This window comes from Phaethon aethereus, assembly GCF_964289735.1.
Source record: "Phaethon aethereus genome assembly, chromosome: 11".
Classification (NCBI taxonomy): Eukaryota; Metazoa; Chordata; class Aves; order Phaethontiformes; family Phaethontidae; genus Phaethon; species Phaethon aethereus.
In genome coordinates, this window is record NC_138587.1 from 11,393,115 (window position 1) to 11,414,890 (window position 21,776).

The 21,776-nt window shown below is 43.8% G+C and overlaps 1 protein-coding gene across 1 annotated transcript in view; it reads right to left on the minus strand.

The window, feature by feature from the left end:
* Positions 1 to 13,890, minus strand: part of PLXNB1 (plexin B1) — a gene marked incomplete at its 5' end in the record, with an annotated part of 38,758 nt that extends 24,868 nt beyond the window's left edge. The window contains 8 exons of the mRNA XM_082004666.1: positions 618 to 726; positions 820 to 928; positions 3,744 to 3,900; positions 4,604 to 4,736; positions 5,426 to 5,526; positions 7,338 to 7,466; positions 7,892 to 8,074; positions 12,757 to 13,890. Of these exons, the coding sequence (XP_081860792.1) occupies positions 618 to 726; positions 820 to 928; positions 3,744 to 3,900; positions 4,604 to 4,736; positions 5,426 to 5,526; positions 7,338 to 7,466; positions 7,892 to 8,074; positions 12,757 to 13,890 (2,055 nt within the window). The remainder of the gene's footprint in view (positions 1 to 617; positions 727 to 819; positions 929 to 3,743; positions 3,901 to 4,603; positions 4,737 to 5,425; positions 5,527 to 7,337; positions 7,467 to 7,891; positions 8,075 to 12,756) is intronic.
* Positions 13,891 to 21,776: the final 7,886 nt, after the last annotated feature.

Below are 21,776 nucleotides of genomic sequence, written 5' to 3' on the forward strand. Positions count from 1 at the left end.
ACAACATGGTGGCGTGAGAAGAGAGAGAGAAACAAACCAGAATAAAATCCAGGCAGAAAAACACTCCGTATTACTTCCTGTAGTAGTGTTCACAAGAGGCTGCTTCACCCTCTGGATTTCAATGAGAACTGCATCTCATGCCACCTTGTCTTGGGATGGGACTGGGGAATGCTTACAGTGCAGAAGATCCAGCAACATTCCCTCTTCCCACAGATGCCTGCACTTCCCTCCACTCAGACGGAGGTCTGTCTGCCTTCATCCCCCACAAAACTGCAAGGCCACCTGTGGTAGCCACAACCCGGGCATCTGTTCTACCCCCCCAGTCGCAACCTCCCTGCCAGCTTGCTCTGTCCCTCGCTCTGAAAACACAGGCTGGATAACCCCAGGAGAAGGGTGACCTGCTTCATCTGATGGCAATTCCCTAGAAACCTAGCAAGGCCTTGTAACATCAGAGGTGTAGAGCCTTGTGTCGCTCCAAGGGGAGGCTTTGCTCCAACAGCTCACCTCCTTGCTTGATGCAACTGACAGCTGCTATTTTACCTGAGAAGAGATCTGACTCACTGCTACTTGCTGAGGCTGTTATAGAACATAGGACTAGGACTGAGTAGGAGACGCACCCTTTCGTTGTAGATAATGGTTCCTTCCTCACAGGCTGCTTTGTGGGTGCAGAGGTGCTGCTGGATGCACCAGTTACATCCCCAGAGACTGCTCACACACTTCTGGCACCTGGAACAATGATAGAAAAGCAGCTCCTAAGACGACCCAGGAAGGAACAGCCACCCTCCCTGTAACTACAGACAAGAAAAAGCAGGTGCTCACGGTGCCGATTTCCACAGCAGGGCCACTGCAGCACAGTCATAGAAAGAGAAGTCCACAGAAGCAATGAAGATGTCATGGAAACGCACAACGAGCTTTATGGTGACATGATCTGAAAATGAAAATAAAAATTTCTTAGAAATGGAGCCACTATAAGTCTGTCATACTGTTAAGAGACATGGTATGCTTTAGGAAAGACACCGTCAAACATGGAGACAAATTCCCTTCCATGCTTCTAGCGTCTCAATCACTGGATTATCCTATGGACACTAAAAACAGGTTGGACAAGTTTGTCAGGAGTAGTTTATGACAGCTCTTGCCAACCCATGGGAAGGAAGACTAGTCTGAAGATCCCTCCGTCTTTATATGCTATAATTCCACTGCCATTTAGAGGAAGATGTAACATTCCAGACTCAAAGCTGATTGCCTTCCTTTGTTATCCAAAGCAAAACTTAGAACTGACATGCCCTTCACATACTGCCTTCCTCTTGAGAGCTTTGTTCTATGTCCAGACTAAGAAGTGAGTCAGTGAAGAGGTTTATAAAACTTGTAATGTCACTCGCAATGACTGAAGGCTTATCTGCTTTAAATCCAAGTCTCATGTCAACTACAAGCCTCAGGATAGCCCAATTCTCTTTGGGAAGAGACTGTTTTCTGATAGACCAAATAGCTGCAAAGACTGTCAAACTTACTGCAGCTGACAGCATGACCCTGAAGGAGATATTTTGCATATGACAGTACTCAAAGAGCTAATTAATCTTGTTCTAGACCAGACGAATGCCCCCAACCCTAGACTTGGGTATTAGTTCTCCAAATAATGGGAACATATTGCATACTCTGCTCAAGTCCAGGAGCTGCCATTTCTCCAATATAGTCTGCTATAAAAATAAGTAACAGGAAGCTTGTCCATCATTTCGCTCTCAGAATTCAGACCTCTTCTTGCAAGCAAGCTCTATTCACAACAAAACAATTAACATGTCTGGTGAAGGATCAGTCAGGCCTAAGCTGGGTTCCTGATAGGATGACAAATGAAGCAATATGCTAGTAAAACAGCTGATGATGAGGTGTGTATGAAACCCTGCAATTAGGAGGAAATAAGGGTATCACAGCTGGAGGCAGAAGTCACTGCAGTACTGTCAACTCCCATCACTGTCACAGAGGTGATTGTATTTGGCAGTGGTGGAAAGGCTAACACCTCCCAGGATTTCAAGGGTTATGACACCATATTTATACATATTCCTTTCTCCAAAAAGTACATTATTTCCCATGACTGCCAATAACGTGGTTCAACAGTACAGAAGATGAGGTTGAGCACCTGCAAATTGAGAGTAAGTTTCTGCTATCACCTTGGAACTCAAAAGCTTAAAAGTGACAGATAAGCTGGTATGCAACCTTTAAAACAAAGCTGAAAAAACGGCAATTATTTTAGTGAGCTGGGAGAAGTATTATAAGTAGGAATATGAAAGTGCTGGTACCTAGGGTCCTGATAAGATCTCATTTAGAAAACAGTGGATGACTCTGGTTACCAGCTTCAGAAACCGTGCAAAGAGGGGTCAGCAATACAGTGAAGGAGAGAGGAAGTCTGAGTATCGAAAGAACATGAAGAAAAAGGTGGCACAGTTAATACGGCAAAACTCTGTGCTAAGAATGCCTGACCATAGTTCACTGAGTGGGAGAAGAGCTGTGCACGGAAAAGGACAACACAAATAGATCAAAAGGACACAAACCATCCATGAGCGAGTTTAGGTTAGAAAACAGAAGCAACTTGTTGAGCCTCAGAGATGCAATATGAAAGTAACACAGGTAAAGCATCTGTGGACTCTGGAAATAAAAGCAAGACTGACCTGCAAAGGAGTCAATAAGAATATCTGAAGCCTGGAATAACGAGAACTAGACTGTGGCTTTATCTAACTCATTTTTCACAACTGTGCTTAAATTCAGGCCCACATTTGCAGAATTAAACAGGGAGCCAATCCTGCCCACTCTGCCTGTAGTGGCAGTGCATGAAGCCCTTTCCCTCTGTGCCTGACCACCCTGAGTGGAGACCTGGTCAGTTTGTTCCAGACTAAAGCCATGTGAAAGCCAACAGCTATAATAATATTGCAAATAATATTGCAAATTAAGGAATTTGAGAATGAGTGAGTGTGTTAGCTGGGTTCTGCTGTCATGTTATGTCCATGGAGATTGCTTCAGACCTATTAGTCAGCTGCATACTCGCACAGAAAGTCTGTTTAGCCATTTAGGTGAATCGCATAGAATGCTTCCCAACCAACACCTGCCTTTTACTTCAGATGAACAAGTTCTTCAAAGAGATCAGCTCATCAGAGCTCACATTGACAGGCTGGGTAAAAGCCAATGCAAAGACTATAAACTGAGAACTTCCCCAGAGTGGCCAATTAGCAATATTCAGCCAGTTATTGTTCATGGTAATAGAAGGCTGACTATATATTTTCTGAGGTTATGCTGCATTGTAGATTAATTTCTAAGGACTGCAGGTCTCTCCTTGCCTTTCCTTACATGTACTTCCTTCTCCCACTACTATGTTGATTTTGAGAAGGTTTGCATTTTGTTTTATTTAAATAATAAAGCGGTATTTAAGCGGGTTCTCTCTCCAGATTTATGACAAAGCTGCCAAACCAGCCACCACTCTAGACTAAATTTCAGATCATATTCAGATTTGCATACAACCCTTCAAGCAGGATCTCCTTTCCAAGTACCAGAATTTGGCAACAGCCCAAAATAGCAGAGGATGTATGCGACACACAAGTAGAAAGCAAACCGATATTATGACAGAATGAAATGAACACCTGCTGACAGACCACATACATTCATGGCTGTTAATCCTAGCAATCTGATGGACCTACAATGTACTTTCTCCCAACAATGTTATCAGAGCTATCACGCTCCATTTAAAGCATTTCACTGACCTGCTCCTGTTGGCAAAGTTGGTGCTTGGCTGGGATCTGGAGAAGGACACATGATGCCTGATTCTGTCAGAACTGCTGGGCTTTCATAATCTTCAAAGTAACATGAGTAAAAATCTTCCTCACGGAGAGAAGGTAAGTCTGAGATAGCCAGGAATATCTACCAATTCAATAACATGCAGTAAATAATTTGCCCTCTAATACGTTCTTCTTCATCTAATTTTCTTGTTCTATTTTTTCAAAGTAACAGCCTCATAAAGTAGTTATTTACATATACACCCATCTTCCTATAATGCCTGCTAGGACTGACTGTTCCATTCATCACTTCTTGCCATTCCCAAACTGAACTTGGCATCCACCAAGCAACTGTCAACTTCCCCCTTTGCCCAAGTCTCTAGTAAAAGACAGGTTTTTGCCACCTCCTGTCACAATGACAGACTTCAAAACGCTGCAGCACCTTCTTAGCTTTTCTGCCAGCTCTCAGACGCCAGACCGAAGTCGTAATTTTGGGTAGCTCCTTTCAGTCTTCCTGACAGCAAGTGTCAGAAACACTGTGAAACCACAGACATGGGCACCTTATAGGTACTAAGCCAAGGAGAGACCCCACCCAAGCAGCCATCATATACTCCAGAATACCCGGTAACTCTTAGCAGGCAAGGACATTTAATTTTGAGAGAAAAGCAATGAAATTATCTCCTGGTACAGTCAAACTGTTAAGTCCCTTATGTGAGGCAGACAACATGTGCTCGAAGGCTCAGTGATTCAGTACCCCACCGAAAACAACAGGAAGACTTGTGACTCCTCAGAGTTTGCGGGGGACCTTCTACATGCTTGAGCGTCATCAGAGGATCATCACCACTCACATTTCTCTTTTCTTCTCTGCTGATGTTGGCTGGAGTTAGTGACTGGACAGACAGACACTGCTGTGTAGAGTTAAAGCTCCAGAGCCACTGCTCACTCAACCTGGACCGCAAGCACTCAGAGTGACGGCTGCAGCTGCAGGGAAATAGCAAGAAGCCCTATGAGAGATCTGTGCAGTTCCAGCACCTTCGGCTTCCAACCTGACAGCAGCTGTCTGAAGCCTTGCTAGAGCCTTGGGGAAGCTGCTACACCAGCCATGGAAATCCCAGCCTCCCACCACCTTCAATAATAGGAGGAACTGTTGCCAAAATATAGATGGGTAGGCACTTTTTGGGCTTCAAGGGTCATAAGCTAGTTCCTATAGCATTCTACAGGGAGACAGAGCCAGCAAGCAGACAGACACGCTGCAATAAGCCATGTCTCATTAAGCAACATCAGTAGGGGAGCAAGAAGTGAAAAAGAGTGCTTAAACAAGAGAGTGACACCAGAAGAAGAGGTAAGATAGTTTCTCTACATGTGAAATGAGGCAGTCTGAGCTGCAGTCAGACTAAAACCAGGCTGAAATCCACTGGACAGGAGCATCGTGACTGTTGACCAAAGACACAAAAAGTAATGGAAAGATACCCTTGTGTATGACTGTGACTGCTAGCGGTGTTTTTAGGGAGGCAGACAGAGGAATGGTAAGTTAAGAGATGACATCCCATAAAGGAACTAAAAATAAACTAAATCCAGACACACCAACATACACAGACACACAGACATAAGGAAGAGAGTAAAGCACTATCCCTCCAAAATCTTTGCAGGTGATCATGGATCTGTCTTACCGTCCCTGAAGGACACACCAGCCACAGTAGGGATCCTTCAGTGCCAGACAAGATTCACAGTCCAAGTACAGGGAACATTCCAGTATGGGAACCTTGACCACCTGTCAGAGGAAGAAATCAGTGAAAATACAGCACACAACACAGGGCCCAGGTCTGTGGCTTCTTCTGCCTAACTAGCAAGTACCATCATCTGCGTGCTCACTGAAACAACTTCTTAATCCCCAATATAGCATAAAAATAAAGAGAAAAGGAACAAGTTTCCAGAGCCCATCTGAATGGCCACTTCACATCTTGGTGAAGGACACCTAAGCATCAGGCTGCACAGAGGCACTGAGGCAAGCAAAGTGTATTGCTGTGTATTAATGGGTTATCTGCAAAAGTGTATTAATGGGTTATCTGTGACACTTTCTACAAGGAGAGTTTATTTAGCGATAAAACTATATCTTAACAAAATGGATCAAAGAATAGTAGACTGAATACCATTCACTATTTGCTTTTCTGGACTCTGTCATGGGAGATCATTTCTCTTGACACACAGGTGACTGAAGCTGGAGACGGCAGCTCCAGCTGAGGCCTCTGAATGCATCTGCACTATTGCTCAGCTCTATCTGGCAGAACTATCATTTTGACTGAAAGTAGACCAAGAAGCTTTGATCAATGTGGACCAAAAACCTTCTGCCACCTGGGGGTAAGTTTTACTTGCAAAATACTTCAACTTTAAATTACTATCCTTGCTGATTTCAGGCTCTTGCCACCTCTAATCCACTACTACACTTCAGCTACTACACTGTCAGTTACTTTAAAATACCAACTTCTAATCCCTATTACTTTTGCTAAGTACATGATGTAATTTGCATTTTTTAACTGACAGAACAATTACTGTTAAGGATATACTTCAGATTTCCCTAATCTTTTTCCACTCACAGATTTCAACTCCTTCTTTGAAGTCTTACAAAATTTCTGAGTATCTCAGTGCACTGGGGGGGCTTGAAGGAAGCAGTGGTTTTCCAGCATGCTCCCTGCAAACCCCCTTCAGGGTAACTCAAGGGCTGCTTTTTCGTTTTCCAGGAGGATCCTTTTCTTTCCATCTCAAGAGCTGATATGAGCGGTGTTGTACAAATCCTCTCAAATAAAGTATCCATAGCTGGATTTCCTACTCAGCAGACACCAATACCCCAAGAGCCTGAGGCATCGCAATGCCTCTTCTCCTCCAACTGCCACTGGGCACAGACAGAATTACAGAAAGCAAGAGAAGAGGGAAAGGTGCCTTGCATGGTTCCTTATACAGCTTGATTTCATCTGCAGGTCTGTTGTTATGTATCTGGTCAGAGCACACCTCTATCCGAATACATTTCCCACACATCTCTACTTTTTGTAGGTTACATGCCTACAGAAGAACAGCTTAATCTTTTAACTGATTAAAATCAGGAGAAGTGACACGGTTTTAATTACACAAAACCTCCATTTTCTCTTTTTACTCTTTTGCAAAGCCAAGACAGGTCACATTACTTGTGAACCCAGAAGGGTCACATACTTCTGCTCAGATGGAGATGCAAACTGTTGTCCAAACAGTTCCTGCTCAACACAGAGGAACCCAGGAATTTGCAGTCCTTTGCCAACGGAGCAGCCTTTTATAGCCTGCAGTTCATATTCTTCCATCGCTGATGATACAGCCTGACTTATGGAAATACACATGCAAACAGGCCACGGTTTAGGGTAACAAGACTTCTTCCACGCTTCTTCCAGCTTTTGCAGAAGGCCCCATCCCTGTAAGCCAGAGTGGCAGGCAGCTGCTGCCCAGCACAGGCTTAACTATAGACACCGTTTCTCCACCTCCCCCACTCCCATCAGTAGTTTGTCTGGACCCCAAATGCTTTCACCTCTTCTGTGGAAGGGTTTTTATTGCTCTTACCATTGATTGGGTCATGACAAAGAGGTGCTCCTGCAACTGGTCAAACAGTAGGTCTCCACTCACCATGCTGTTTAACTGGATAGCTAAAGAAGCGTATATACGTGCATCTCCCATTGCTCCTAAGTACACCTGCAAGAGAGTCACAGTGATATGTAGAGAAAGTGTCAGAACAGGAGTTGGAGGCATCTGTCCTACAACAGGAACAAGCTGGAACCACTACTATGTGTGAGAATTTCAACCTCCCCCCAAAATCTCGATGCAGGGACTTCAGCCACATGAAGCATGTGCCCAACAATACCTGTGGAAGCCACATAGGATGCACCAGCCCTGAAGCTGGCTCAGTGGAGATGTAACCAAAGGCAATGTGACCACTGTTTGGGGCATTCGCATTCTCAACAGTCAGCACAGTGTGAGAAGAGACCATCTGATATTAATGACCTTTAGTAGGAATCAGATCTCCCAAGAGACAAGAGAAATTGCCTTTTTTTCCCTCCCCACCTGAGCATCCCTGATTAGTTTTATTCTCTTTGCTTCCTGTCACATCCAGATCGTACCTTGTGCAGTCTCCCTCTGCTGTCTCCCAGAAAAGCAATGGTGTGGCCATCTTCCACATTCACTGCCACAGCTGTCAGACGGGCCTCTGTTTTCTCCAGGAGGGGGGCTGCTTCCAAGGGTACCCGGCTGGCCATAGGGCTGGGAGTGTGGTCAGAGCCACAGGGGTATGCATACAGGGTGTCCTTTTTGGGGAGTCGAAAGAACAGGGAAATCAGTACCAAAAAATGGATATGAGGAACATTAGTACCTTTAATACTTCCCACCATCCCCTTCCACACAAATTCCTTGAAGAGATGCCCCAGCACTGAATTCAGCTTTGAACACCTGTAGGCTTTTTGACTGAGAGCAAAACCAGCTTTTAATAATTAGCTTAGGTATGTTGGCTGTTTGTACCTTCACAGAATCCTGCAGACGTTTCAGTTACGTCCATTCAGCATAACAGACACATCCATCATGAAATGTGTCAAAACTCTATTAAGCAACCAACTCTTAAGCTCTCTAAAAAACATTGCCATGATACAGCTTTGGAGAAGATTCATTGTATTTTTCAGAACAAAACAAGATTATGAGAATTCCTGCTTCCAGTACAAAACAGAACCAACTACCTGGTCACAAGCATCGCCTCCAACAATTAGCATGGTTTTGTTGTATCACCTACAAATTCTAATTCAGATTCTAAGTAGAATCCCAAAGCATTAGGATATACATAAACACAGGGTGGAGCACAACCTGCTCCAGAGAGCTTACTAGCTACACATAAAAATCATAGAGTGTGTACAACCAGAGATCCACAAAAAGTCAAGACAAGAGTCATCTCTGCACACTGCTTCAATTCTTCTGAGGCTTGTGAGATTCCTGAAATTAACTCCACAGCGTTGTGCAAGAACAGTCATCCTTCTGTTCCAGATAGATCCCTCCCAGTTCCACCAAACCTTCACTTACCGAATCCTAAAGGAAAGAGAATGAAAGCTGCCAACTTATTTACTATTTGTACACATAGAGAGAAGATATTCCATTAATCTTCTTCCTAAGTAACAAACCCAGTCATGTCTAGGTTAGTTCCTCCGTTGCTTTCTATCTTTCTTTGACACGTTGTTCTGTGTCCACTTTAATTTTACAGTATCCTTTTGGAGACTGAATGGAGGATTGTTCACCCAACAATTACTATTAAAAACATAATTTTTTTAATTGATTAGTGGCTTGTCTTCAAACAATAGGACTTGTGTAAACTGATGATTTCATCATGAAATCCCTTATGAATAACATTTTCACCCTCCTCTCCAGCCCCTTACTAATTACTCTTACGAAGCTGCATGCGGAACAGAGGCATTAACTGCGCAGTCCACACGGACTCCAGCTCCCTCTCTTGCCTCGGGCAAAGCGGTTGCATTTAGACTCCTTGTGAGCAGGGTTACGTATTCCTTCTGTCTGATGTCCGTGGCTTTGCATTTGGCAGCACTGAGCTGCTTGGTGCCATCCGGCACCAGGCAATGGAGCTGCCCCCGCCGGAGGTCAGTGATAACAGCACAACGTGGCATTCTTGAAGCATCTGCTCATCAGCCTGTGCTGACCCCATGGAAACTTGACCTTTTTTCCTCCTCGCCTCCCATTTCTCTGGGTTTTTTTTGTGGGGTTTTTTTTTTTTTGGTTGTTTATTTGTGGGTTTTTTTGGTTTGGGTTTTGCTTTTTTCTTTTTAATACTTGACTGCTTCCTGGAGAAACTAAAAATGATCAGAAGCTTTTGACAAAGTCTATGGAAATCCCACAGTAAAACATATTTAGCCTGCTGACCTCTATTCACTTCTCAAATGTATTTTAGCAGGGAAGCAAGGCTTGACATGGCAGTTCCACGTAAGAAACCATGCCAGTTATTAACCAGCATTACTTTTGTTCTGATGCTTTACTGCTTTCCTTTCAAATAATTCAAGTGATTTCCTACATACTAGGTGTATGGCTCTGACTTAAAAGTCTCAGAGGAGGTCACAATTTTTAATGATCGCTAGTTTTTACCCTCCTCTAAGCTATCATTCATTTTCAGTGACAGATATTTTTCTTATCAGCTCTGTCAGATTCTTAAGCTTCTTCCAACCACTTTCTTGTAACTTGAAGATTTCTATTTTTTCAGTTGTCCAGTTACTATAACATTTATTAGGAAGTGGGTCACAGCCAAATTTTCATACTCAAAAGCATCAAGTGTTTATTTTGAATGGGATTCTAGCAACCTTTGCATCAATGTAGACAAACCCTGGAGCCTAATGACCTCACTTCTGAGGCCGATTTTTAAAGTTTGCTTAAAAAAAAAAAGCACACAAATCAGAAATAGTTGTACCCGAGTTGGCTAAGCATTGCTGTTGCCCAAGTGATGCCAAGGGCAAGTCACTTCACACATGACATTTATCTACCATAAACCAACCTGACCTGCACAAGCTCTCCCAGCACTGGCACAGCCTGCTCGTGGCCTCACAGGGACTGTCTGCAGCGCAGTTAATCACAGCCAAGAGCTGCAACTTGTTCCATTCCACAGGATTAAGACCATGATAATTGTATGAAGTGCTTATATAAATTTACATAGAAGCTGTTTGAATTGTTTTCAGTGAATAACGTCTTGGCAATGCAGCAGAAAATACACTTCAGGGATCATCCAGCGTGATGCAGCAAGTTTGGATGAAGCTGCTGCCGTGAATTCTGGCGTGCGCTTCCTACATTGCACAGGTGAGAAGCAACAACAGGACAAATCTGTATTATGCATGAAGAGAACTGAAAGCTCGGTGCAAAAGGACAAGTTACATACCTTGAAAACTGCACCCACAGAAGATATGCAGCCTTCCCAAGCCTTGCAGAAACATGTTTCACTGTTCCAATTACCAAGTCACTAACAGCATCTATAGTCTCCTGCATCTCAAGACTAATGGATCTCCAGCGAACTAGAACAAATGAACTGGTTCTGAAATTCTAATAAAAACAAGCTTTTTTTTTTCCCTAGTTGAAGAGATTGTATTGAACTGTAAAACTCAATCTTAGCCTCTCCTGATGGGCTAAAAACAGGAGGCAGTACTAACTAGGGAAAAGGGCATACCTTGTGCACAGGCTGGTTTGGAGGCAGAAAAATGTGAAATTAATTAGCATTATCCTTACGTACAGCACAAGCTGCCACCATTGAAACTGAGTTAAAACTGTTCCTGCATAAAATGTTCATTGACAGCCGCTTCCACTCGGCACTGAATGGAGCAGGCTGGAGCTGGCACAGACCCTTACGTGTTGTTAGAAACAATCTTAATGACAACCGCTACCATGTACTGAATGGTGAAGGATAAAGTTTGTTAGGACATTTACATATCATTGGACACGCTTGTTAATAAGACGCCATACTTTAGTCAACCCACTAGTGCCAAACTGTGCAGCTGGGAGCCTGGGATCATGCGCCAGGAATCACGTAGCAAAACTGGCCTTTTTCTCCCACCCTGTGCACCCACTTCCTCACTGGATCAAATGGAACAGGAAGACTTTACGTCATTTTGAATGAAGGATTTTTCTAAAGTACTCACACCGGTTTGACATTTAATTCCCCAAAGTTCCCCTAAAAATCACCTGTGACAATTCCTTCCATGTGGCACCACAAAAGACATGTGGGGCATGGCTGAGAGATACAAAGAAAGTAGGACATCAAGCTGGGCAGTCTCCTGCTTCCCAACTCTTTTGTACTTCTCCTGACCTTACATTTGTCCTGCTCCAAGTCTGCTCTCTACCCTTCCCTTGTCCCACAAGTATTCTACAGTCAGCTTTAGCTACTGAAAGGAAAACCATAATTTTAAAACTGGTTTTGGACCACACCCCCAACCCCAGAGACTTCCAAAGCTCTGTGGTACCACTTTGCTCTTTGTAGCACAAGGCTGGGAAGAGGCAATTATCTGGACAGCCTGTTCTGTGGAAGGAAGACACAAGATAACATGCTGCTCTGCTAAGGACTAGCAACGCCCTCGGTGAAAACAGGCTACTCATAACCACAGAGCCTCATGCCGGGACGCTGCATCCAGCACTGCCCCAGCAGAACGCTGCTGCTCTGTATTTGTGTCACCATCCCCGATGTCGCACCACCAGCCAGCGTGGCTGACAGACTGCAAAGATTCAGAGTCACAGCCACTTCAGTTCACGTTTTTATCCTGCAGCATCCCATCATGCCTTTGTCATAGAATTTAATGAAGGATTGTCACCTCTTACAGCTCTAGAGACAAAGAAGAGCCAGGTCAGGAAAAGGTCTTCCTTGGGCACAAAATCCTGCAGGACTAATGCAGTCTATAGGAAATTAGGATTTTGTTGACACTTGTTTTTGCTTACGTTCTTTTTCATTCCTGGGTGCCCTTGCAGGAAAACATTGTGAGTTGCACCTCACCATAAGCAACAGGGACACAGCACACCCCTTAAACTCCCTTCCCAACACACAGCTGCACATGCACGTACTCCTCTCTTCCCTGCAGTGCAGTCCAGGACATGAAATTACTGATAAAGAACAACCTGAACTGCAGCCTCAGTGCTCTTGCCTGGTATTGCCATGAGACAGGCCTCAGAGCCAGGTCACACCAGATGCCCTCCCCATTGCCACACACAGTCCATGTCCCTCTGCAAGGAAACCTGCCCATGTGGGGCAGAGCGCTGCAGCAGCAATGAGACTGTACTTAAATAGGACACAACGGTTCTTGCATTGCATTGCTGCAGTAGCAAAGAGACAGCCTGAGCCCAGGGGGTTTTATCCCAAACAGGTTTCAACATCCACCTGTGGGAAACGGGGTAACTTCAGGAATACAAAGCAACACAAGAAGATGCTGCAGACTACTCTTTACCCTGGCAAAGGTGCAAAGCAACTTACCGCTGGCAGCTGGACACAGTTGGAACTGACGTCATATTCAATATATGCCACTTCCATCCCTTCTTCTGACTTCCCATCTCTCATGTAGCAAACATCCCTAGTCCAGTTGGTCAGGCGATCCACCTCCTCCATTGCATAGACACAGAGTGCAGACTCCTCGCTCAGTTTGCCAGAAGAAGTCTGCCAGGCAGAGAAGGCTGCAAACAGCACTTCCCCCTCGGTGTCCAGCTGCCCCTGGGACAGGTCTTCTCCTGGCCGGGTGACATAGGCTGCTTGCAGGAGGCTGTATGTATTGGCTTTGCTCTGGCAAAGCAGAGGTAACTCCACATACGAGTAATAATGAGAGTCATCCAGGCAGATTCGTGAGATGTAGGTCTTGTATTCACGTGACTGAGACTTGAGGTCCCGACGGTAGAATAGGAAATAGACGCTTGAGCGGTAAGTGAAGGATTTAATGAAATGGTGGTTGTACTCAGAGAGCCGGCCCACAGCCAGTTTTGCTGTTTCTTCATAGGAGAAAATGGAGTGAGAGTCTGCTGCTTGAACATCCCCTCCATGGGCCCTGAGATTTCGGGTAGTGATGGGAGGAATCCCTCCTCCAACCCCTCGGCTAGTGTACCCTCGTCCCACAAACAGCAAGGGGACCTCATCCTTTGAGTAAGCTATGAGTCCCACAGTGGTGATATTGGGATCATTGGCAGCAACATACTGAGTGTCACCAGGGCTCTCTGGTCGGAAGAGTACATGGTCGATGGACGTGAGGCTCCTCTTCTCACAGATTCCCTGGTGCACACTGCCACACACAACGAGCTCCTTCTGCACCGCATTCACCAGCAGCAGCTTGTTGTGATTGTCGGTGTGGTGTGCCTGAGGGCACTCCAGCTTTGAGACTGGGGGGAGGCAATCTTTACTGTCCAGTACTGGTCCAGTCTGAGCCATGCTCTTCATCAGCAGATCAGATGTCAGCTGAAAGAGAAAGTTGGTGGCCCCCAAGTAAATGGTCCCAGATTCCAAGTCCATAGACAGGTGGAGGAATTTCGTAGTATTGCGTGAGAAGGTGACATACTGCAGTCCCCGTGGAATTGCTGCTCCCAAGAAGCAGAGAACGGGAACGAGGAACGTTCCCAGAGGCATGGTAAACACTCTGCAAGAGAGGAAAAGTTGTTATAACTCCTCATAAACCGGGAGTGAAGATTAACATGAATAACCACAGAAAGCAGAGAGCCAGACACAAAGAGCCAACACAGGACATTTACACAAACACCAACAGAAAGAGGCTTGCAGCAGTATCAGAGACTTAATCGCCTCCACATCAAGATGACAGGCACAGCATCTTCAGGAGAAGCTGGAATACTGCATGTAATGTTCTCAGGGGCTTTCCCACAGACTGCTTGGTGGTACTGGGGAAAGCTTCCCTTCAAGAGCCCAGGACTTGTATCAAACCTGCTGAATAAAGAGCCCAAAGCACAGATTCATCAATCCAGGGACATAACCTAAGGAGAAAGGTCCTATTTATACTGTGACAGAAGGTGCTTTATGCATTGAAGCTGATCACTATTCTTGTAACATCAGAAAAAGCCATGTTTAGTCACACCCCTGCACAACTCTTTCCTATGATGCTATATTGGAAGTTCTCCAGGACAGGACCACATTCCTACAGCACCCAGCACATCACATACACTGTTAATGAGCAACACCACAGTAAAACAAACCCCTGTCCAAGACAAACAACCTGCAGGACCATTGTTTAAATAAACTATAGCTGGGATCCAATTCAGAGCAAACTAATAACCCCTTTGCTCTGTATTTGATCTAGATATCATAATTAATCTGTCTTTTTCTTATCACTTACGGCTATCAACAGCCTCTTTTGGGTCTAAACCTCTTCCACTACTGCTTCAGGAGGAACCTTCCCATGCCATCTCTGCCACTGAGCATGGTCCACCCAAGCAGGACTGCTCTGCCCTGATGCCAGGATGAAGCCTCCAGACAGTCAGTAACAGCAGCTCCCAGCTGCCCCCCTGGGGCCACCAACCTGCCCCCCAGTCTTGCCAAAGCAGACCCTGTGGGCCCCATCAATTTGGGCAGCATGTCCAGGCAAGGGGGAGACCACCTTATCTTGCTCACTTGTTACTCCACTCTCCGGGGGAGAAGTCTCTTGCTGGCACTCGTATCTCCGCAGCACCTCCACCAGTACTGTCAAAGGCAATCTAAACATGCCTGCTCTGTGGATGATGCTCTACTCCTTCCCTGTCCCACGCCTCAAAGTGCAGGCAAGGCAAGATGGGGTGGGTGTAGACAGACCCAGGGAACCACCAGACCCGTTCTGCTCCTCTCCAGAGGTCTTTAAATCAACTTCACCTTGACCCACCCAAGCCATGCCAGAGATGGCAACAACTGTCCTGAACAGCATGGTGGAAAGGTGGTAATAAGTACCTGCAATATTTAGATTAATGCTTTCCCCACAGAGAAAGGGCAGCAGCTGCAAGTGCTCATAATTTACCATGAGTACCATGTTATTTGAATTGAGAAGTAGGTGGTGATGCAGCTGTGAATCTACTCCCTTTCCTCCCTCCCTCTTGCAGGCAAGGTGTCAAAGCTACATACAGCTACACAGATGCCAAGCTGGGCCAGAGGCTCAACAGAGTTGATGGGTACCGTATCTCCTCCAGAAATGATGTGTAATCTACTGTGCTCATTTTGGCAACCCTCCTCAGCAGTGATGTTAATTTTGTAGTTAAAGCTAAGAAAACTATCATCACTTCCCTCCTACAGCGTCATCCCTCTCAGATCTTCTTGGTAAGCTCAGAGTGCTTAGAGCCCAGAGGTGGAAAAAGATCTGCAGCATCTCAAGAGAAGACTACCCCAGCAGGACTTAACCCCATTTAGGTCACAAACTTCTCACCACACAAATTATGTCTTCCACTCATTCCATACAACATCCGGCACACAGCGTGCAGAAAACATAGTAGCAATGGTGAGAACAATAACTGTAAGACTCTAGAGCCATCTTTTATTTCACTGCTATTGAAAAAAAAAACAAAACACAAAAATCTGCTTTCCAGCTCCTTTGTCAGTAAAACTGGCATCTCTGCTCTACCAAAAGACCAGCTGAGAGGATTAGTCTACTTGTGAAATCCAGCGGATGGAAGGTATTACAAATACAACACATTATTAAATATAGGCTTTGTGAAGCTCTGGGAAAGCTCCACTTCACATGGTTATTGTAGGTAAGTAGGTAGCACTGTCAGGATATACCCACACTCAGGAATGCTGGCTCTAGGTTGGCAGCTTTCTCCCAGAGCACACAGCTGCCGATTCACACTGTACCAGCACTGTGTTTCGGTTAGGTGCACACTAGGGCTTTTGTTTGCCCTGATAATGGACACTTAGTGTTTTCTGCTCTCAGTGCTAGGAATACATTCTGCTTCACCCAGATTCGCAAATAACCCTGAACTAGCCTTGGAGTGTCTTTCCAGGGTGGTGAAAGAGTGTGTTGTAGCACCTGACAGAGGCCCTCACCATGCAGGAGAAGCTCACCATCTGTGGAGCTTGATGAGGGATATTTATAAAGCCAGCAAGTAAACACATGTAGACTGAAGGCTGGAACACTAACTTGACTCTATCACCTCAGGTTTACATCAGCAGAGCCTATCTTGCCCCAACTCCAATATGCGAGTTATTTTTATGCGTTCTCACCATTTTTATTGGAGAAAACTTTATTCAAGGAACTCCTTAACCACACAGTCATCTCGGTACCTCTGCACTGCCATCATGCAGATGCCACAATGGCTTGTTGTGCAATTCTGTCTGGAGCCTCCTCAGTTTCAAAGCTTAAAATGCCTGCAAACAAAACAACAGGCTGATGACTATCCAACAGCAGGAGCTTGACTACGTCATGACAGAGCCACACTGACATGGAGAAGAGAGTCTTTGATCTGAAAGCAGCTGAGGATCACAAGATATCACTACACTACACCACTCAGAAGAATTTCTAAATCTTCTTTCTAGCTAATGCAACCTTCCTATGCCAGCACTTACACAGTAAAATCGGCATGTGTCTTCAGAATTTATGAATTCTGAAATACTGGCTTTCTGGCTAGAGGTCATGCCTACAAGCTGCAAGACTTTGCTCTGTCCACCACATACCATCACTGACAACTACCAGGGCAGAACTAACACTTACCCATGCCACCAGTACTTAAACTTAAAACCCAGTGCATGACACCACTCTAGCAACACAGTTCTTCTATTCCTAATGTTTCCCTGAAAGCATTTTACCTATTGGAGCACCTGTACTGGAAAGAGATGGAGAAGCAACTAGCCCTTCATTCTGGCAGGCTGTAATCAAAAGCAGATCTTGCTGTGGTCAAAGCTCTGACCTGAAACTATTATTCTTTCATTCACCAATATCCCCCTAGAAGTCACTTTAAGAGCTAGTCGTCAAAGGTGTCCCAGGTAAGAAACTACTATCTAGTCCTCATGACTCTGGGAGAATAGAGGGCAGCTGAGAACACACACACACACACACACAAAAAAAAAAAGGAGAGAGAGAGCAAGAGAACAAAGGAAAACAAAGAAAAAAAAGGAAAAAAAGGAAAAAGGAAAACAAAGGGAAAAAAAAGGGTAGCACAGCATGTTCTGCAAGCTAGTTCTAATCGCTCTGCACAATGGGTAAACACTGAATACGTCACTTTTTGTTGCTCTGCTGAAGAACCATTAGCGAATGAACTTGTATTTATTGCTAGGTGAGCAAGCATACATTACAAACAAGCACAAGTGTGTGGCTATCAGTAACTAGAAGCATTTGCAGCCTATGTGAAAATTGAGAGAAAAAAAAGCCAGCAGCGTCTCTTGAGTCAATTTTTCAAGTTGTTTCTCAAGCACGGGCATCACTGCCTTTTTTATTCTTGCTCTTCAGTTAAGCCCATCACAACCTCTCTGGGAGGACAGGAAGGAGGAGGATAACCTACATTTAAATCTGATGGTTTCATGACAGGCTACACTAACTGAGCTCTTTATGGATTTACTGAACCATTCTGCTTCCTGTGCTCACTGCTAGTGTATAACACAGCTGTTACAGACAGATTGCACTAAAAGTGTGTAGCCTTTAATTAATTCTGAAGGCAAGTGCCAAGGCTTAAAGATTCTTTTTAAATATTCCATTTTTTGGATGAGTTCCCGTTAAATATGAAAATGGTCCAGACAATACTTTGAACATTGCCTCTAATGCACTGTAAGATATTAATATCCAAATGATACTTCTGAGTTTCATTTGTTTAATCTGTATCACAACAGACGGGCTAGAGGATTAGTCAGTTCTGCCACAGAATATTTATATCACGTCCACTAAACAACAACCAATAAGGTGGAAGCGATGGCACTATTTTGTTACTTGGAATTTGAAATAAGACCATGTTTTCTGTGGCACTATTTTTACCTCTCTGACCTCACATAACCCCCTCAGAGACTTTACTCATTTATTAAAGAAACAAACACAGAAGTCATTTGGAGACATTTTAACAGCATATCAACACGTAAAGATTATTGCAATCCTCACAGATTATTTCCATAATACCACATCCTATCCCCAAACACGGAGAGGTCAGATAATGTTCCCACTTCTAGGCTAGATTTCATACTCAACGCCAATCCCAGCAGAGTTACCCTTACAAAAATGTAGGACCCTGAAATTTGCCCCTGCAATTTCCACTGCATCATTTTCTGAGCCAACCTGCAGTGAGAGCACTAAAAGATTTAAAAATTAAAAACATAATTCTTCCAGCTGCACGACGACCCTTGTCCTCCAGCACATTCAAATCACCCAGCAGTAGGAAGACGACCATTACTGTGTTTTCTGCACAAAAGCCCTGAATTACAGCCCCCCTTCTAAGTTCCATGTGCTCAACAGAGACTTGCTGTTTTCTGCTGTGAAAGATGACATTCCCATTAAATAAATAAGTCCTTTTTAGAGCCTTATTTACTACTACCAGGCCAATTCCTTGCTCTGCTGTTTAAGAACACTTGCAGTAAGCAGCTCTGGCAGAGATGAACACAAAGCTCTGTTTTCCAAATCAAATTGACCCCAAGGAGAATCCCAAGTTCAAGCCATCCTGTTGGAGCAGGACTGGCATAGACAAGGGGGCTCTGTTATACCACGTGTGAGTAACACCAAAGCTAAGGTAAAAATAACTTTAAAAAAAAGACCTCTAAGGACAAAATATCAAATCTGAAACAGTGAGGGAAGGTGGCAGAAAACCTGTACTTTCAGGCTACAGAATTAACAGCATTATTAGATAAACACTTGGGAAAATTATGTTTCGCTAAGCCCTTACTGCTGGCCACTACAACAAGGGTACTTTTCTGGATAGAGCTGGAAAAAGTTATACTAAAACAATGTTGCACAAAATATTTTGTCAACTATTGCTACTACTGGCATTTTAACAATGCTTGTACATTGTTAGGGTTCTTTGGAAAAACTGTAGAACGTGCTTCTACACCCCTGGACCTACCTAAACATTAATTTTAGCCATACTGGAGTTAATTGATGGTAGTGGACAGGTATTCCCCCTAAACCGCCCTAGCACATCTAATCTTTCCTCTTGCACACATGAAAATGTGTCATAACCACTCGTTTAAGCTTCCAGTAAAAATGGTTAATGAAGAGTTAATGATTAAATAGCAAACTACTTATGAATCAAGACAAACTACACAAACATTTACAAGGAATATAAAGGAACCACAAGCTGCTTGCTGTTAAAAAACTTTCTTCATAGATATTCTGTCATTGTAAATTGACGGATGACTTTTCACTTTACCATCCTCTCAAGCACTAGCAAAAAGAGAACTCAAGTACCATGTTGTATATACATTTTTAAAAGGGGAAATCAAGCCAGCTGTTTCTCAGTATCTTAACACAACCAAAGAATAACTTTCTGCCCGAGTTATAGATTTGAAGATTGGTCCTTTAGGATCTGCTACAACTTTCTGCATAATCAAATCACAAAACACCACAAAGCAATCTCTTCTTTTAGCTCATGAGCTCCTGACTCAAGTCTCCCAGCGAAAGCAGAATTTTTTCTTAGGGCTCCTAAATTACAGAAACTATCACCTTAACCCAGCAAGCTGTTCCCCACAGGTTATCTACCCCAAGTAAAATACCTTGTCATTTTGTCTAACTTTGCTTGTCACAGGATCTCCTGAGACAAAGAAGCTTCTAGTTGCTTTTTGCATGAACTGTTTGAAAACTAATCCTTCTTCTTAATCCTCCTTGGGCAAGAAGATAACGACAGCTATTCTAACTCAGACAGAGGTCCACCTTCACAGAAACCCTGGCTCCAGCAACAGACAATAATAGATGCTAAGAAGAACTGTAAGGGCAGACAAGCATAAGGCAATCCTTCCCCTATACGTCCTGCCAGCTTTGGGCATTCCTGAACTGCAGATTGCAGCCACATGTAATCCTTCGGATGGATGCATTAGGTGGTCTGAGCTTCCTCAGTCAGAAAGAATTAATTTTTCTTGTAGCTCTTTGAGAGCTTTCCAGCCTGTCAGCATCTTCTTTTTGGTTTGTTTTTTAAAGGTATCTAACCTGGATGAGTGTCTCAGTTTCACAGCACCTGACCCGGGCACACTATCCCTTGGCTTTCCAATGCTCCACACAGGGCAAACATTACTTTCTCCAGTTCGACCCACCACTCCTCCACCTACCTGCCCAAGAACTCTTGTTCTTCTAGCTGCCACATCACAAATCAACTTTGTATCCAGTCAAGTACCATCACTGATTCAAATATTCCTCCAGGCAACTAGTTAGAAAAAAAATGTCCCGTTCTCTAGCCTTTGATGTGTAGCATACACCCAGAGAGCTTAGATAGGTTTAACCCAGCTGTAATAGAACCCTGCTGGGAAAGCAGAGCTCACTAAAGTTACCCGTCCAATTCACCCTGCTGAGCAAATCCACCGTTTCTACACAAATCTACATAAACCTAAGCCCATCACCCCCCATAGAAAAGAATTTGCTTGCAGAAGTTCAAGAACCCAATTGTTGATCAAAATACAGACTAATACTGGAGCAGAGAGAAATCTCTGCAATACCCAGGAAATTCTAAAAGCAGATTTCCCATTTCCAGTTAACAGAGATCCAAGAGCCCGTTTTTAATCTGTTTAATATGAGCTAAACTGATTTTAAAAGAACTGTCAACTAAGGCTCTTGGAAAAGAAGTTAAGCTATTGTGGGATTAAAGTTACAGTCCCTCTCATGATTTAATAAGTAGTTAAAAAAGACAGGAAACCAAAGGAGTTTCCCTGTCAGAGGAAGGTTATCAGTGAGATCTGCCAAGAATTTGTTCAGCAACCTGTGCTGTTCAACATGTTCACATAAGATCTATGAAGAGGAATATGTCTACGAGTGGCAAATTTTATTATTAAAAAAATATATTAATCACAGTCAAATTCAGAAAAGACTGCAAAAAGTAACAGCTCATGCACTCCCAAGTAACTACACAATATCTTAGACATCAATAAATATCAAAACCAACACAAAATATTCTAATTACATAAACACAACAGGATCCAAATTAGCCGTTATCACTCAGGAAAACTTTGGAAACATAGCAGGTCAGTTCAGTATTTAGTATCAAGCAAAAAGGCAAGTACAACCTTTGGAGTGATTAGGAAAGAAAATACGCATCACCGTTTTGTTGTTGAATGTTGCAGGCAGTTCTGATTCCCACATCTGAAAAAGGAGACAGAATGACAAAAAGGACAACAAAGATGATCAAAAGCATGGAGCAGCTTCCATATAAGGAGAGACTGAGCAGAGTAGGACTTCGGAGGGACAAAGAAACAACCAGGGGGAAGATACAGAAAATTTAAGAAATCTGAAACATGACATAGCATCAAGATGAAAAACCTGGAATAATCAGCTACTATGTCTTACAACACAGGAACAACACAGCACCCACCAAAGCTACAGAAAATTCTTCTATGCCAGTTCAAGGATACTGTCACTGGATGTAGAA